The 16,852-nt window shown below is 63.8% G+C and overlaps 1 protein-coding gene across 1 annotated transcript; it reads right to left on the bottom strand.

Annotated features, from left to right (window-relative positions):
- Positions 1–3,494: 3,494 nt before the first annotated feature.
- Positions 3,495–15,453, bottom strand: AIRE (autoimmune regulator). The gene is made up of 14 exons (XM_024239295.3): positions 15,322–15,453; positions 14,714–14,888; positions 14,313–14,468; positions 13,866–13,940; positions 13,000–13,113; positions 11,654–11,799; positions 11,386–11,466; positions 10,499–10,614; positions 9,304–9,403; positions 8,380–8,562; positions 7,640–7,761; positions 6,979–7,081; positions 5,078–5,140; positions 3,495–3,754 (listed from the first exon to the last, which is right to left on the bottom strand). The coding sequence occupies exons 1-14, from the start codon at positions 15,451–15,453 to the stop codon at positions 3,683–3,685; spliced, it is 1,638 nt and encodes a 545-aa protein (XP_024095063.3). The 3' UTR covers positions 3,495–3,682.
- Positions 15,454–16,852: the final 1,399 nt, after the last annotated feature.

The following is a 16,852-nucleotide window of genomic DNA, read 5'->3' as shown; positions in this document are numbered from 1 at the left end:
AGCGCGGAGAAGGCCTGGTGTCTAAAGGCAGGTGGCAGGAGGAGGGTGAGGCGGTGGGGACTGCGGGGTGGGGGCAGCAGCCGCCCAGCGAGAGGCAGTCATTCTTTTGCCATTTTCTAATTACTTTATAAAAGGCCAGTTGAGCACATGCTTATCGAGAGCAGGGGAGACTGCTGACTGCCGAGATGCACACACAAAGCCCTCGAGAGGGCCCGTCCCTGCCTCCCTGGTCCTCAACCCAGCGATTGCGGGGTGGAAGGAGGGAAGTCGTCCATGCACTGTCTGCCCACCTGCACCTCCGAACGGAATCCTTGCTGTTTCTAAGGGAATTGAGCTGCGGCTGGTGGAGGAGCCCCCAGAGCCCCATGCAGCTAGATGAAGGGAGGGTAGGACCTCAGGGCTCAAGTCCCAAAGAAGAGCGGCACAGAGTTTGGGGACAACAACATGAGTGCAGTCGAACTACCAACCCCATGAAGGGATGCTGGGCCCAGGGGCAGGGTCCTCCTGGACCTGTCTGTAGAGGAATTTTGATAAGACTGGGGCTCCCCAGGCCCCCAGGGTGAGACCCCAGGTGTCAGCAGAGCACTGGGCTGAGGGGGAAGGCTGGGTGCGTGCCTGGGAACAGGGCCCAGAGGACTTCATGGCCAGGGTGCATTTGGGTAGGGAGAAGGCTTTGGAGTGGCGGGTGTTGGCCCCTGATGGGTGGCGTGTCTGCAGCATCTGGGATCGCCCTGGTCAGCTCTGTAACCACCCTGGATGCCATGGCCCCACCACATCACCCCATGGGGACAAAGGTGGCTCCCTCTTGGATGCTAATCCACCGCGTTGACTTCCAGTGGGTCCCAGTCACATGAACGCCTCCTGGTTTCCAGCTTATCTACTGTGCCTAGCATGAGAGCACGTCAACCTGGACGTTATCTCACAACTAGAGGCCATGACACAGGCAGTGCCCTGGCCGTCCTGGAGGGTCACCTTCGACTGTCTGCACAGAGCATGTCCACCCTCCCCCGTGGGTCTGGGGAGCAGCAGTGGGGAGACCCACCTGTCTTGCAAGACCACGCTTTTGTCCGAGTGTGCCCTAGCAGAACACCCTCACCTGCAAACTGGATTTGTCGGCCTCATTCTTTGTTTCTGGGCCCCTTCTTCAGCATTTGGGGGCCGCTTTCATGGGACAGAGCCCCAGTGGCTTCTGAAGAGGGGGGCTTCGGCAAGCTGCAGCCCTGTCTTCCTATCAGCACCTATCCCCCACCAGAGGCCCCAGCCAGGGACAGGGAGAAGGGCGGCAGCTCGGGGCACAAGGGCCCAGCAGTGCAGGGACCAGGCAAGGAGGTCCACCTCTCGGGTAGGCAGGGGCCGAGCCCTAGGGAGCACCCCACGCCGCAGCCCCCCGCAGTCCCCACTCCCTGCTCCCAGGCACATGCGCAGAGGCACAGCAGCCAGAGCCCGATCTGTGAGCACCTGCCCGCAGCCCCCCACTCCCTGCTCCCAGGCGCATGCGCACAGGCACGGCAGCAGAGCCTGATCCATGAGCACCTGCCTGTGTCTGCACCCGTGCTCGTGCGCAGGCTGTCAGACTTGTGTGCTGTGGTTTGAGGGTTTGTTGCCTCAAAACTCTTGAAACTTGATCCCCAATGTGGCAGCTGGGGGCCGCTGAGAGGTGGGGCCTTTGAGAGGTGACTGAGTCACAGGGGCTCTGCCCTCCCGAGTGGATTAATCCATTCATGGATTCTTGGATTTGTAGGTTGTCATGGTGTGGGTGGGGGACTGGCAGCTTTGTAAGAAGAGGAAGAGAGACCTGAGCCAGCACCCTCAACCCCTCGCCATGCACCTCAGGACTGTGCAGGGCCCCCACCGGGAAGAAGACCCTCACCAGATGCAGCCCCTCAACCCTGGACTTCCAGCCTCCAGAAATGTAAGAAATTTATTTTATTTTTTTAAATAAATTGCCCAGTTTCAGGTATTCCATTATAAGCAACAGAAGATGCAGGAAGATGGGCATTTCTGAGTCCTTCTTTTCTCCTTGCCTCACTGTCCGGAGACAGAGTCCAGCATCCAGGCTGGGGGGACCCAGGACACCCACGGTGACCGTGCTGCTTCTGGTCCCACTGTTCCACTCCGGGCTGTCCCAAGGCTGTTGGGCTCGTCCTGGGACAGCTGCCCACTTGCTCACACAACCCCAGCATCAAAGCTGGCAGAGGCCCTCTTTGCTCGAACATAGGCACTTCCCCTTCCCCTGGGGGATTGGTTAGACACCGGCTGTCCTGGGTGGGCCTGCCCCACCCCTCCCTCACAGGGGCTGCCTTCCCGTGGATCTGCAGGCCCTTGGTACCTAAGGAGGCTGCGCGCCCGGCAAAGGGGTGCAGAGGGTCTCCGGAGGGGGCTGGGCAAGCCTGCCAGGTCCCAAGAGACCAAAGACTGTGGGTCCTCATTACTCATTACCACCCCCAGTGACTGCTCCCTTCCTGTGGGGGTCTCATGTCAGCACCCCATGCATGGTGAGACCTGCAGCCACACCCCCCACCCCCACGTCTCTGAACCCTTGTCTGGGGAGGCTGCCACCAGGGCCCTGTGGGTGGGGGAGTTATGACAGCTCCACCATCTCCCTCCACCAACACTGACCCACCAGCTGAGCTGGCCTTCGCGTTGTGGCCGAGAACTGGACTGGGTCCTCCCTCCCAGCTGCTGTCCTTAGGGAGATGGAAGCCGGTGCAGAGGCTACCAGTCGTGGCAGGTGCTGTGAACAGGGTAAGGTACAGCACTGTCCATGCCTCCCCCACCGTGGCCGCTGTGCCCGAATCCCTGGCATGCACCCTGCGCTCCTGCTGTGCTCCCACAGCCTTTGCACTTGCCAGGCGCACCACTCAGCTCCTTTCTTCCTCCAAGGGGAGTCCCCGTGACCCCAGCACATGCCCAGCCCTGCTCTGCCTGTTTCCTGCTTCTCAGCAGTTACCCCATCTGGGGCCGCCCTCCTTCTTTACATGATCCACCCCTCCCACCAAAATGCCCCTTGGGGCCCCCCTAAGTCCCAGGAAAATATTCAGCATACAGAAGATGTATGATAAAGGTTTCTTGAATGAATGAATGAATGAATGAGGAGGTGACATCGGAGCTGAGATGTCAACATGAGAAGCCGGACTCAGAGCCCTAGGAGAAGGAGCGTCCAGGCAGAGGGAACGCCTAGCGAAGGCCAGCAGGTAGGAACGAGCCTGGCTGCTGGGGGAACGGAGGGAGGCCAAGAGCACAGTGAGGGGTGCAGGCCGGGGGTGGGGACCGGACCACGCAGGGCCTTGCGGGGTGTACGGCAAGGGCTTGGGTTTTGCTGGGGGGCAGTGGGAGGCAGGGAGCAGAGCCTCATGGTTTTGTTGGTGAACTCCTGCCCACAGGCACCGCTACTCCCTTACGGCGAGCTCCCTTCCAGCCAGCTTGGCCAACACTTCAGGCACCAGGCGTACAAACGCCCCAAACAAATGCCCCCACTGACAAGCATCTCAAAACACAGGTTTTAATTTCCAGGCACATGATGGCTGGTGTCCCCAGAAACACAGGGCTGTTTACAGCCAAGGACTGACAAGAGGTGGCGCTGTCCCCTTCTTGATCCCAGCCGGCCGGCTTCCAGGGCTGAGGAAGGAGATGTCCTTCTCGGCACCCTCCCATCAGAGCTGCATGTCCCGGCCGTCCGGGGTCAGGAGGGGAAGGGAGCAGCTGGGCGGGCCATGCTCTGGATGGCCCACTGCAGGATGCCGTCGAAGGTGTGCTGCGGGACAGAGCAACGGTGAGAACCTCCAGGTGCGCCCCCGCCACGGCCACAGGATCGTGGCCATCATTACAAGAAGTCACCATCCAACCTTCCCTCTAAGTCAAAGGTGGGGAAACTGAGGCCCGAGGCCCCATGGCACAGGCCAGTCTGGGGAGGACCCTGTCCTGTGCACTTCACTGTATTCCATCAAAGGTGGGGAAACTGAGGCCCAAGGCCCTATGGCACAGGGCAGTCAGAGGACCCCGTCCTGTGCACTTCACCGCATCCCGTAAGCCCAGGGCACATCCCCATGGCAGCTCATGGCAGTTCTGCCTCCTTGGGTGGCTCCTTCGGGGTGGGGGGGGTCAGGGCCAGCCGCTTATTCTGCTCAGGAGCCTGATGCTCCCACAGGATGGGGCCACGGGCCCGACGATGCCAGCAGAAAAAGACCGCCACCCGGGAGAGGCTGTGAGCCCGTCCCTTATTTCTCTAGCTATATCTGGGGACCCCATCCAGAGGGGCAGCTCCATTACCCAGCGCTGGGTCCCCTGGCCCGCTCTCAGGCCCTGGGGCTCTACAGACACCTGCACGGTCAGGGTGTGTGGGGCACGGCCACTGCACAGGGCAGGACCCCTGCCCCATGGTCAGCTGGGACCCCTGCCCCATGGTCAGCTGGGACCCCCAGGTGCCACATCAGACACTGAGGAGAACCCGTGGAGGCTGGAGGAGCTTATCCTCTTGGCAAAACAGACAGAGCCCTTAAAAGTCACATTTTCCCCACAGACTCTACCTGCCCATCTTAGCATAGAGAGGCCTGAGTTAGGAGGGGCAAGCAGCTCTCAGAGGGACGGGGTCTGGGACCCCCCACTCCCACACCCCACCCTCCCTGGGAAAGTGGATCTTGAGCCTGGTGCTCAAGCCCCTGCCTGCCAGGGTCCAGGCCCTCAGGGGAGGGGCCGTGTGGGGGCTCTTGTTGGGGAGGGGCTGGGGGCGCTCAGCAGCACTGGGCTCCTACAGGGGGAGGGGCCGCGGGGACTCCTGCAGGGGGGCTGGGAGGGTCCTGTAGGGGGGTGCCAGGGGCTCAGCAGCACTGGGCTCCCGCAGGGGGAGGGGCGGGGAGGGCTCCTGTGAGGGGGCTAGGGGGGCTCCTGTGGGGGGTGCCAGGTGCTCAGCAGCACTGGGGCTCCTGGTGGGTGGAACAGGGACAGCCTGAGTTTTCACAGCTTGGGAGCAGTGGGGGCTGGCAGTCCTCCCCCAGAGTGGGGGGCCTGGGTGCCGGCTGAGGCAGGGGAAGGGGAGTGGAGGAGCAGCAGGTGCAGCCGAGGCCAGGGGAGGCATTACCTCGCTCAGAAGGGACTCCAGGTCCTCCCTGTGCAGAGCGGGCTCGTGACTAGCAGTGTCATCCTGGAACCCAGTAAAGAGAAGAGATCAACCCAACTCCCACAGCCCTGGCGGGGACACAGAGGCCACAGGGCCTAGGGGCCGTGGGAGTGTTTCCCCTACACTGAGATGGGAATTCTTACACCCAGCTCCACTGGGGGCGGGGGCACAGGGCTGCGTGGCATGATGGGGCTGGGGCTGCCTCCCCAGGGTCCTGCCCACTGCCCACGGCCAGCTGCCCATGGCCCCCAAACAGCCTCCACACTGTGTGGCCTCCTGGGGAAAACGAGGGGGCTCAGGGAACCAGCAAGGAAGTCCCACTCTGAGAGGGGAAGTCTGAGGCCCAGAGAGGAAAGTGCCTGGTCCATGCCACCCCCGCCCCTGACAAGCACCACCAGGGCCAGCCCACACTATGGGTGAGTGACCAGAGTGGGGGAAGGTCCCCAGGCGGGCACCCCCAGCAGAGAGGAGACCATATTACATTGAACCCTGTGGAATTGCCCATTTGTGGCCCCAAACAGCTCCTCCACTCGGGTGAACATCCCAGCTCCTCCACTCGGGTGAACACTGGCGTTGCGAGGCCGCGCAGCCCTGCGTGGCTGAGGGAGGGGCTGCCCAGTCTGGAGGGGAAAGCCCCTGGACGCTACCCGGTCCTAAGGATGCTCCCAGGGGGTGGGAGACCTGCTCAGGACGGGGTCTGGGGCCACGCCCAACCACCCTGGGGAAAGGGGGCAGGCTGGGAGTGGGGGCCAAGGCCAGCCAGAACTTTTCCTCTAACATGGCATTACATTTCACATCATGATGACAAGAAAGAGGTCTCTGCTGTTCAGAGACAGAACCCAGGAGGTTAATGACGAGGTACCCGCTGCGGGAGCAGTTGCAGGAAAGCTGCCTGGGGTTGGGGAGGGGCATCTGCGTAGGCCTGGCTGGGCCCCTGACTCCAGGTGGGTGGTGTGAGGAGGGAGGCTTCTAGAAGGAAGGAGACAGTGACAGCTGTGGGCCACGCCACTGTTCCACAAGAGCCCCAAGGGCAGGGCTTGGTCTGAGGCTTGTGCCATGCCAGGCCAGAGCCTGCATGCCGGGGAAGCCTGTCACCTGCCCGGGGAGTACCACGCCAGGGTGGCTTGTCACCCACACGGTGTATACGGGGTGGAGGCACAGCTGGGAAAGAGCATGGGCCAGTGGAGCAGGTGGGACATGTAATCACCCCAGGATCCCTAAAGGCTCCTCGGTGGCCAGGATGTGCTCAGGAGGCCTCTGCTGGGACAGTCATGGCAAGAGGCCACCACCCCTGGAGGCTCCTGCAGCAGTGACTCGGGCCTCCCCCACACCCAGCTCCAGGGCAAGCCCAGCCGCCCCAGCAGTCAGGGGTCTCTGCGCCACCCAGGTCCTCTCTGACACCTGAGCAGGAGGACAGGAAGAGCTACTGGCTGGACCCGGGATCGCTTTGCCTCTCTGAGAGGGGTCTGGCCCCAGGGAGGACTGGGGGTGAGACAACCTGGAGGGGTCAGACGGGGTGGGGATTTGCTCCTGCAGGTGTGGCGCTCCCTCTCTCCCTTCACCCCACCAGGGCGCCCTGGCGGGACTCTCAGATTCATGCTGTGAGGCAGCCACACAGCCAGCGGTGATGTCAGTCACCAACCCTCGGGGGGAGCTTCCTTTTTAACTATATTTAAGTTGCCAAAAAGAATTGGTTTAAAGGGAAAATATTTTCTACAGATAATGAGCACATGGTCAGTGCGTATGGTGCAAACCCTCGAAGCTGGCACCCAGGGTCTGCCCTAGATGTGCTCCCCCCACCCCAACCCACGGGGTTCCCCACCCCCAGCGCACCATGCATGGAGGGTCCCTGCGGCACTGACCTTGGCAGGCCCAGGGGCCAGGTGGGCGGGGCTGGGGGCCAGCACCCCCTCCACAGGGGCCGGGGTCACGTCTCCTGAGCAGGATCTGCAGCGCAGGCCCGTCCTGCAGCAGAGGATGAGAGGCTGCCAGGCCTGGGGGGGAGCAGGAGTGCCACCTCCGGGGTATGGGGTGTGGGGAGCTGGGGGGAGGTGTCGGGTGTGGGGTGTGGGTGTGGGTGGTGAGTGGGGGATGGGGGTGTGGGGTGTGAGGAAGGGGTGTGGGTGTGGGTGGAGAGTGGGAGTGGTGGGTTTGGGTTGGGTGTAAGGTGTGGGGTGGGTGTAGGGTGTGGGTGGGAGTGTGGGGTGGGGGTGTGGGGCGTGGGGTGGGGTGTGGCTGTGGAGTGTGGGTGAGGTGCAGGGTATGAGGTGGAGTGTAGGGTGTGGTGGGGTGTGGCTGTGGAGTGTAGGGTGTGGGTGTGGGGTGGGGGTTGTGGGTGGGGTGCAGGGTGTGGGTGGGGTGTAGGGTGTGAGTAGGGGTGTGGGTGGGGGGTGTGGGATGGAGTATGGGTGTAGGGTGTGGGTGGGGTGTGGTTGTGGGCTGTATGGTGTGGGTGGGGAGTGTGGGGTGGGGTGTAGGGTGTGGGTGTGGGTTCAGGCATCCACGCCGACCACACTCACTCACCCGGGCTGGGAGGCGCCCGCTGGGAAGTGGCAGCGCCAGTGGAAGGCGGCAGCGCAGTGAGTACACCTCAGCACGTCCGTACCATCTCCGCACACCCCGCAACGCGCACCAGGAGCCGGGTTCTGTGGGAGGCGACAGCGCGGCGTGACGCGGGGAGCCGGGGGAAATGTAGCTGAACCCAAACCCGCGCCCTGCGCGCTCTCCCCTGGGACCACCCAGGGCTGGACGGCAGGTCTGGGCGCAAGTGAGGAGCCTCACGGTGCCGCACAGGCTGCAGGACAGCGGGACCAGTCCCATCCCCAGGAGGCAGAGGCGACCCAAGCACCCTCAGGCTGCTGCCTGCAAGCCTGGCGCCCGCACCTCTCTCCTGCTTGGCGGGCCCGGCCTCGGCCTCCGTTGGGGCTGAGTGCGGGAGGCTCCTGAAGGGCGGTGCCCACAGGGGTGCAGTGAAGGGAATTGAGGCAGGGAGGGGAGGGCTCCCATGTGTGCTGGGACATCCCCCCCTTCATTGTCCTGCCTTGTGGGGGGAGCAGTAATGCCCAGGGCCAGGAGCTGGAGTGGAGGTCTAGGAGCGTCCCCTTCCCCCGCAGTCCCCCACGCTCCCCCCACAGCCCCAGGCCCTGTGCCTCCCAGAGCCTTTCTCGCGTGGCCTCCCTCTCCTCCTGTTTCAGGTGAATTCATCCGCCCCGTAGGTCCTGGGCTCCTTGAAGAGCCCACCCTGACCCCAACTCCCCGCTCACCTGCTGCCCCTCAGGGCCCACACACAGTAGAGGGTGCAGGGCCGAGGAGTCCAGCCCTGGCAGCGGGGCTGCAGAAGGCGGGGCCGGCAGGTGCTTGTAGACAAGAGTCGTGTCCATGCCGGCTAGGGGTTCCCCAAGTGGACCTCTCACCTCCTCTCCCACGGACCTAAGCCCCGGGGGGAGCTGGAACCCAAGGGTCAGCATCAGAGGGGCAGCGGGCACCTGCCCGGCACCACCCGGGAGTCAGTGACTGCTGGGACCCTGAAACCCGGGGCAGCAGGGTGGGGGCGGAGGGTCGGCATGGTGGAAGGCGTCCACACTGAGTGGGAAAGGCTGTGGCACTTCCTGGCTCTGTGGTCCTCCCTCCTCCCCCGTCTACACACGAGGGGCCCCCTGGCCCTCAGGGCTGTCAGAGGGAACACTAGGTCTGTGCACAGTAGCCCTCCTATCCTCACAGCAGCAGAACGATGAACACATCTTCCGGGGCCGTTATCAATGCTCATAGTGCCCCCCTGGGGTGGACCCGCAGCCAGGAGAGCTGGGTTTAGGCCCATAGGAACCATGATGGGGACTCCACCGCAGGAGACCACAAGGACCGGGCTTGGGCATGGGGGGCATAGTGCTATGGCTGGGGCAGGCCTGTCCCACAGGACTCCAGGGGACAGACGGACAGGAGGGGTGGCCAGGCCTAGGAGGGGGCGTGGCCCATACGGACACGAGGGGTGGCCAGGCCTAGGAGGGGGCGTGGCCATACGGACAGGAGGGGTGGCCCGGCGGGGAGGGGGCGTAGCCATACGGACACGAGGGGTGGCCAGGCCTAGGAGGGGGCGTGGCCATATGGACAGGAGGGGTGGCCCGGCTGGGAGGGGGAGTGGCCATACGGACAGGAGGGGTGGCCAGGCCTAGGAGGGGGCGTGGCCATACCGGGGTCTCCACGGGTGGCTCCTGAGGCCGGGGCTCCTCTGCCCGGGGCTGCACCTCCTGGACTGTTGCCTGCAGGCAGCTGGAGCACCTCCAGGTCCCACTGCTCATGTGTCCACCAGTCAGAGACATGCAGAACAAGACAGCGGGTGACAGATCCCCAAACCCACGGGTGGAGCTCCAGGGCTCCGCACCATGTCCTTTTACAGAGGGGGAACCGAGGCACAGCAGAGAGATGGGCAGAGACACAGGAAGGGAGAGCCCAGCAGGGGGACATTTACCCTTCGTGGGGTGGCCCTGGCCGGCGTGATCAGGGTCCCCTTGGTGTGCTCTCTGATGAACCCCAGGAATCCCCAACACCTGCGAGCCCACAGTGGCTTTGCCTGCCTCTCAGGGCTGGGCCCTGCCGGGGGCCTCCCTAAACTGACCCACCCGTTTCCTTAAGGGGAATGGCACCCATTAGGATGGGAGGTGATCAAGGGCAGGAAGAGACGGCAAGGAGGAACGGCTTCAGAAGGAGCTGAGCAATGACCCCCCACTGTGCCCCTTATTCTAGTGATGACGCAGGAGACTGAGAGGGGGCCTGGTGACGGCCACTCAGGGGCTGAGCCTCGCCTGAACGTGGGTCCCCACTCCACCCAGAGCTCTTCCTCCCACAGACTGCCACGTCCTGTGGGGTTGGAATGGGGGCAGGACTCGGTGGGCTGTGGGGAAGGAGCGCCGGGATGTGAACGCAGAGGAGGCCTCCCGCCCCCACTAAGCCCGGCGTCCTGTGCATTGGTGGACAAACTCCCACCTGCCCTTGGGGGCACAGCTCTGTGGCCTCTGTGCTCCCCAGCCCTGTCTGGGGTGGGACTCTGGGGTGAGGCTTGGGGATGGGGGCCGGCTACCCATGGGGGCGTGGGCTGCAGCCTGGGATGAGCTTGGACAGGGTGGCTTCTTCACCCCGGGCCTCTGTTCTGCTTTGCTGCCCTCAGGGGCCCAGCCGTCCAGGCTGGGCAGCCGGTGTGGCCAGGCCGGGAGGCAGGTGGCAGAGTGGGAAAACCCCAGGCCCCGGCCCCATGGCCCAGTGACCTGACTCAGAACCCCCTTCCATCTTGGATGGGAGAGCCTTGGGGTGGCTTCCCTTCAGGGTCAGTGGGTGGAGGTGGCCGTGAACCGGGGTGACCTGGTTGTGCTGGCAGAGGTGCAGGCTCACCTGGGGATCTCCCGGAGCGGAGGGGACAGGCAGGCCAGATGGAAGGCCCGAGGGCAGCCGTCACAGCAGATGAGCTCCCCGCCGTCCCGGCACACGGCACACTCGTCCTCGTTCTTCTGGCACAGGCAAGAGACGCCCATGCAGACTGGTCTGGGGTGCAGCACCCTCCTGAGAGCCACCTCCTTCCCCAAACGGCTCCCCCAGCAGCATCTCTGGGTACCTGAACTCCCCAGTCTCTGCCCTGCTCCCATGCTGCCAGGGCCTGAAATTCCGCCCTGACCACCTGTTCCCCATCCATCTGGTCTCCAACAGACACCCCCCGGGGCCATCCCTATTGGGAAGAAAACCCGGTTTCTTGCAAGCTGCTGCATTCCAGGGGCCCCGGAACTGTACACCAACCACACGAACCCTTCCTCACTCCTGTCACTCCTAAGTGCCAGGGCCCCACAGAGCCCCTGGTGCCAAGTGGTCAAGATCTGTAACCCCTCCCACGGCAGGCACCCACCACACTGCTTCTACCCCATTAAGAAACCATGCTGGGGACGAAGGATGAGCTTGGCATTCCCAGTAGACCCTTGACCTCCTGGCTATAGCAGGGGTGCCCAGCCCACCCACAGGCCCAGCTGAGAGCAGCGGATACAGCCTGGACCAAATGCCATGCTTTTAAGAGCCTGAGAGGACCTCGCTTTCTCTGACTTATTTAAACTATTACCATTGTGTATTATCAGGAAAAAGATACTGTCTATTAAAGAAAAAAGCTATACCCTGTGGGTAGGGGTCAGGCCCCGGTGCTCATCCCTGAGTGTCCAGGTCAAGGCAGAGGCAGCAGGACCCACCCGAGGGGAGCGAGAGCACACAGGGGCCCCTCCTGTGATCTAGGGCATTACCTGGTGGAGCTGGGGGTCACTGGGGAGGGCCGGAGGGGCGGGAACCCTGCCCTGCTGGCCCAGCCTAGCCTCACCTCTACCCTGCAAGGAAGAGGGGTGTCAGCAATGGGGGCAGCCTGAGCAGCGAGGGTGCACGTGGCTGTGGCACCAGGCGTCTCTCGGCAGCAGTCCCCAGCCCCCCAGCAGAGCCACTCCCCCAGAGGCAACACTGTTCCTGGGGCTGGGGTGCATCAAGAGCCAGACTCCCCAGGGATGGTCAGGTGCTTACGGGGGCAGCGCCCTGGGCTCCCTTGGCTCGAACCAGAGGCTTTGGGCCACTGCTGCCGCGGGCCTTGTTCTTCCCACCGCTGGGGTCTTCGAACTTGCTGGGAGTGTAGAACTCCCCGCCGACCTGGATACACTTCTTGGAGCCCCCTGGGAGGAGATGCTGGCTGGTCCTGGCTCACCCGCCCAGCAGGACCTGCCTTGGCAGTTGTGTAGGCCCCGGGCTGGGGTCTAGCAGAGACAGGTGGAGTTCCCACAGCATGCATTCCTCCAGCCCGCCCCCACCCCAGTCGAGTCTGGGGCCCGGGGATTGTCCTGGGTCTACACCAGGGTTTTCAACAGTGTCCCCCGAAGTTCACGTCCACCCAGAACCTCAGAGTGTGACCTTACTTGAAATTGGGGTCTTTGTAGATGTGATTAGTTAAGATGAGGTCACACTGGACCATAAGTTCAATGACTGGTGTCCTTATAAAGAGGACACATGGGAGACGGCTGTGAGACCACAGAAGCAGAGGCTGGAGCGGTGGGGTCCTGAGCCCAGGAACAAGGGGCACAGGGGTACCCCCATAATGACCAGCAGCTGAGAGAGACAAGGAAGGATTCTTCCCCGGAGCCTCCAGAGGGAGTGTGGCCCCGAGACACCTCGATGTTGGCATTTCTGTCATTTCAAGCCTCCCAGTTTGTGCCAATTTGATCCAACAGCCTTAGGAAGTAACACAGTGGGCCTTGGGACCATCCAGAGGTGCAAGACCAGGGCCCTAGCTGTGCTTGGTGTTCCCAGCCCATGTCCAGCACCAAGGAGACGCCGTGGCAGGGACTTTAGATGGAATGCCCCGATGGCACGGTGGGTCTGCCACCCGCGGCCCTGCTGTGCCCTGGTCAGATGGCACTGGTGATTGCATGGGGTCAGCGGCTGGCCAGGGTATGGGGGGCGAGGACGCTGCAGGCTGGCCAGGGTATGGGGGACAAGGACGCTATGCTACAGGCTGTCCTGGTTGAAGAATGCCGATACCCTGGAGGGTCTCAGCAGTACAGGCAGAACTTTCTAAGGATGCAACCCCATGGCCCAGGAGGGCCCATGCACATGGATGGAGGTGACTGGGGAGTGCTGCACATCCTGGGCGGGGATGTGGGCCTGGACCGCCGGCCTTGCAGAAGGTCCCCCGACAGGGAGATTTCAGCACCCACCCTCCTCCTCCAAAGTCAGCAGAACCATAGGCAGAAACTCTGGCTACCTGAGCAACAGCCCGGTCTGCTGTGGGACCACCAGGATGCAAAGGGGCATGGTCCTCCTTCCATCTTGGAGCCTGGGTCTCCCCATCAGCCCCATCTCCCCACCACAGCGTCTACCTGACTCAAACACCTGCTGGATGAGGATCCCCTCCACGGCCCCTCGGGCTCCCGGGACGTCCCCAGAGGACACGGCCACAGCTCTCTGGACTGAAGCTGACATGGTCTGAATCCCTGGGAAAGGGAGCACCCATTGGGGTCACCCGTGGGGAAGGCAGTTCCGGAGCACATACTCTATGCCAGGAGCAGGCAGTACTGGGCTGCAGAGCCCTTTCCTTCCAGCCAGGGCAGGCCGAAGAGGGGACCAGCCCTGCCATGTGCAGACAGCCCACAGGTAAGTGCAGAGACATGAGAATGTGTGTGTTCGTGTGTGCACCCATGTGTGCGTGTGCTGGGGGGTGGCAGTGTCAGCAGAGCTGGCACAATGGATAGGAAGGCATGACCAATGACCAGCCCCACTCTCCCCATGACATGGCCCTGTATTGTGCCGGGAGGGACACAGAGTTCCTAGGCTCTGCCCTCAGGGAGATAGGGGGTCTCTGGAGTCCAGTGCCCTGGGAAGGAAGGAGAAGGGGACAGGAAGGGTTCAGGCTGCATGCAGCTGGGGGCCAGGGATGATTTTCTGGAGGAAGCCATGTCTGGACTGGTCCTGAAGGATAGGGAGTGGATGGGCAGAGAAGGTGCCTGAGAAGGGGGTCCCAGAACCAGGATGCAGTGGGGGCAGGGGTGACTGGCAAGATCATGCTTAGACCCAAGGTGTCCCCTTCCTGGGTCTGGTGGTGCAGCTTAGGCCCTTGGAATGACACGCCAGGCCAGCACGTCCCCAGCCCCTAGGACAGGGTCTCAGAGGGCAGGCCCTGCTCTGACCCCTGACCCCTTGCCCCTGGCCAGGGAGAAGGGAAGCGCTCCCACTGGGCCCCGCTCACCGTTCCCGAGCGGAAGGCGCGGCTGCTCTGCGCTGCTCTCCGGCTTCTTGGGGGGCTTGGCCTTCAGTTGAGAGCCTGAATGGGGGAGCTGGGGGCAGCCTGGCCTCCCCCCTCGGTGGGGGTGAGTGCTGGTGGGCAGGGGCCAGCGGTGGGAGGGTGTGGGGGGGGGTCCAGTGCTGGGTATTCCTTTTGCCGGGCTCTGGTTTCTCATCAGTAAAAGGGAAATGAAACCCGCCTGCCTACTTCGCCAGCCCTGGGGAGCTCAGCCTTCGGGCAGGAGGGAGCTGAGAGGCTGGTCCAGTGTGTTGATCTAGTACCCAGAGGAGACCCCCACAGCCCCAGGCAGGCTGGCTCCATGCCCAGTGGGTGGGAGTCCAGGTGGGGAGGGGGCGTGGGCTCCCGGGGAAGACTGGAGACCCCGGCTGGCTTCCCCTGCAGGGAGGGTACCTGGGCTGGAGGTGCCCCTTGGAGTCAGGGCTGCTGGCGCCGCAGCTCGAGCCTCTTCTGAGGCCTTCCTCTTGGTGGGGGGTCTGGGTGACGGTACCAAAGCCTTGGGGACGGCCGGGGGCTTCCTCCCCTTCCGGGGATGGCTGAGGTCCACATCTGCAGCTCAGGGGCAAGAGCAGGGTCCCAACCTCAGGATTTTCTCCAGGGGGAGGGTGGGCCCCAGAACTGGACACCCTGGCCAGATGGGTGAGGCCTGGCCCCTTTGCCTCTTAGGATCCAAGACGGTCCTGGAACATCACCCACGGGCTCCTCAAACACCACTCCGGTTCCAGTCCAGCTGGGCTGAGCAGGTGACAGCAGTGCCCCAGGCCCCCAGCATGGCCGAGTCCACCAGGACCCACCTTTGGGGAAGCTGTCCAGGATGGGCTGCAGCCTGCCATAGCGCTCCAGGTTGTAGTCCTTGAACAGCACCCTCCAGAAGTCCAGGATGGCTGTGGAGTCCTGGGTCAGCAGCCAGGACAGGAGGGCGTGGAAGGCCTGGGGGCAGCCCTCCTTTTCCTTCAGATGAAGCGTCTCCTGCAGTGGGGTGGCATGAGGGTCCCTGCCATGGTCCCCCACACCCTGCGGCCTGCCCATCATCCACCATGACTAGAAGGCGGGCTCCCAGGCAGAGTCGCTGGTGACCTGGGCAGCTCCGGGCCCATCTCCTCGGCTTGTGGTGGGGTCAGGTGGTGGCGTAGGGGTGTTGAGGGTGGGGCTGGGGGAACCTGGAGGCCATTCCCTTGGCTTGGGGGTGAGATGTGGGGACGGCTGGGGGAAGGGGACCAACTTCTAACTTGTCGTCAGGGACGCCCCTGGCTCCTTGTGGGGAGGGAGTTGGGGAAGGCTGGAGGGGCCTGGGGATCTGGAGGGGCGGGGAGGCATGGGGCGGGGGCCTCCTAGAACTTCCCTGGGAACTATCCCTGGCTCACAGGGCCTGGGGGCAGCGCAGGGTGGGCGGGGGGCCCACCTGGAACTTGTCCTCGGGGACCACGTCGTGGTCCGCCAGCGCGTGCAGCAGTGGGAAGGCGCTGTCCACGGCCACCGCGATCTCCGTGCGGTGCAGCCTCAGGAACCGGCGTAGCGCCGCGTCGGCCGCCATGGGGTCGGCGCGGGGACCCGGGGCTGGGGCGGACGCGGTGGGTCCCGGGACACTGGCAGCCCCTCGCCTGGCCTCGGGTCCCGGCGGGGCTGTGGGGCGTCCGCGCCGGCTGTGCGCCCGCCCGTCTCCCCGGTCTGCGAGCCACGCGCGCCGCTGTTATACCCCCGCGACCACGCAAAGAGCAAAGGCCGCTCCGCCCCGGCGCCCAATCAGGGCCAGAAACTCCCGCGGGGACACTTCCCTGTGATGGTGGCGCTGCTGTCCCTCCCTCGCTCCTGGGAAGTCTCCGGACCCGGCCTGACTCACCCACCAGGGCAGCTGCCTTGGGGGCTGGGGACAGAGACTTGCTCTGTGCGGGACTCAGAGGCCTCTCACTTCCGAATGTGGCCCTGTCCTGCCTCGGCGAGGGCCCTGCTCGAATGGGGCAAAGCCGAGACAGGTGCCCTCGGCGGGGAGGCTCGGGTCTCAGGGCCCTGGCAGGGGCTGCCCAGGGTGCACTGGCCCCTCCCAGTGGCCGGCAAGAGCCTCCATGGAGGCTGGATCGGGGTGGTGTCGCTGGGGGACCTCCACACAAGCTGAGAGCCTCTACTCGGGGCCCGCCTGGGGCTGTGGGAAGAGCCGAATGGAGGCCGTCTGATGGAGGAGAGGGTACAGCAGGCTGGGCGTTGCCGGGGAGCCTCCTGACCTCACCATCTTAGGCTGGCTGTGTGACGCCAGGCAACTCCTTTCCTTCTCTGAGCCTCAGTTCCCTCATCTTTAAAAGGGGCACATTCGCCTGGGGATTGAGGCTCGCATTGACCCTCTTCCTTCCTACCTCCAGGTGCTTTAGTAGGAAGGCGGCCAGCCCCACAACGGGGGTCCTGAGTGTGGCCCTGAGTGAGAGCTCAGCTCCCAAGGGGTCTTCCTAGGACCAGTGACAGAGGCTGAGGGATGCTGTGGCCTGGACAGGAGCTTCCGGGGGCATCTGGGAAGGTGTCCTGGAGGGGAGCTGCAGTGGACAGGAGCCGAGGGTCTCAGGTGGACATGAGTGAGGACAGTGCCCCCCGTAAAACAGGACCAGGTGCAGAGGCCTGGGGCCTGCAATGATGCTGAGGCTGTGGCAGCCCCGCAGGCATGGCCTGGAGGGGGGGGTGGCCTCAGTGGGAGGCCTTGGTAACACAGTCCCCTTGTCTATGCAGTCAAGCCAGGGAGGCAGGACCTGTGTGCAGGCTGCAGAGAACCAGGAGAGGACTCTGGGCACGAGTGTTCCTACTAAGCTGGAGGAGGAGATGACCTGGCCAGCATGGGTTAGGGCTGAAGGGTGGACGAAGGTACCAGGAAGCCTGAATCCGGGCAGCACTGGGCTGGGGGCTAACTGATGTAGTGAGAGACGTCACCAAGATTCCCACATGGGCAGGTG

Source organism: Pongo abelii, chromosome 22, assembly GCF_028885655.2.
Source record: "Pongo abelii isolate AG06213 chromosome 22, NHGRI_mPonAbe1-v2.0_pri, whole genome shotgun sequence".
Classification (NCBI taxonomy): Eukaryota; Metazoa; Chordata; class Mammalia; order Primates; family Hominidae; genus Pongo; species Pongo abelii.
This window is presented reverse-complemented; position numbering and strand designations above follow the sequence as displayed.

Coding starts and splice junctions, on each gene's coding strand:
- AIRE (XM_024239295.3), bottom strand. CDS start 15,453: ATGGCGGCCGACGCGGCGCTACGCCGGTTCCTGAGGCTGCACCGCACG. Junction 14,889..15,321: donor TCCCCGAGGACAAGTTCCAG/GTGGGCCCCCCG, acceptor ACCCCACTGCAG/GAGACGCTTCATCTGAAGGA. Junction 11,800..12,999: donor CCAGCAGGTGTTTGAGTCAG/GTAGACGCTGTG, acceptor ATCTCCTCCCAG/GGGGCTCCAAGAAGTGTATC.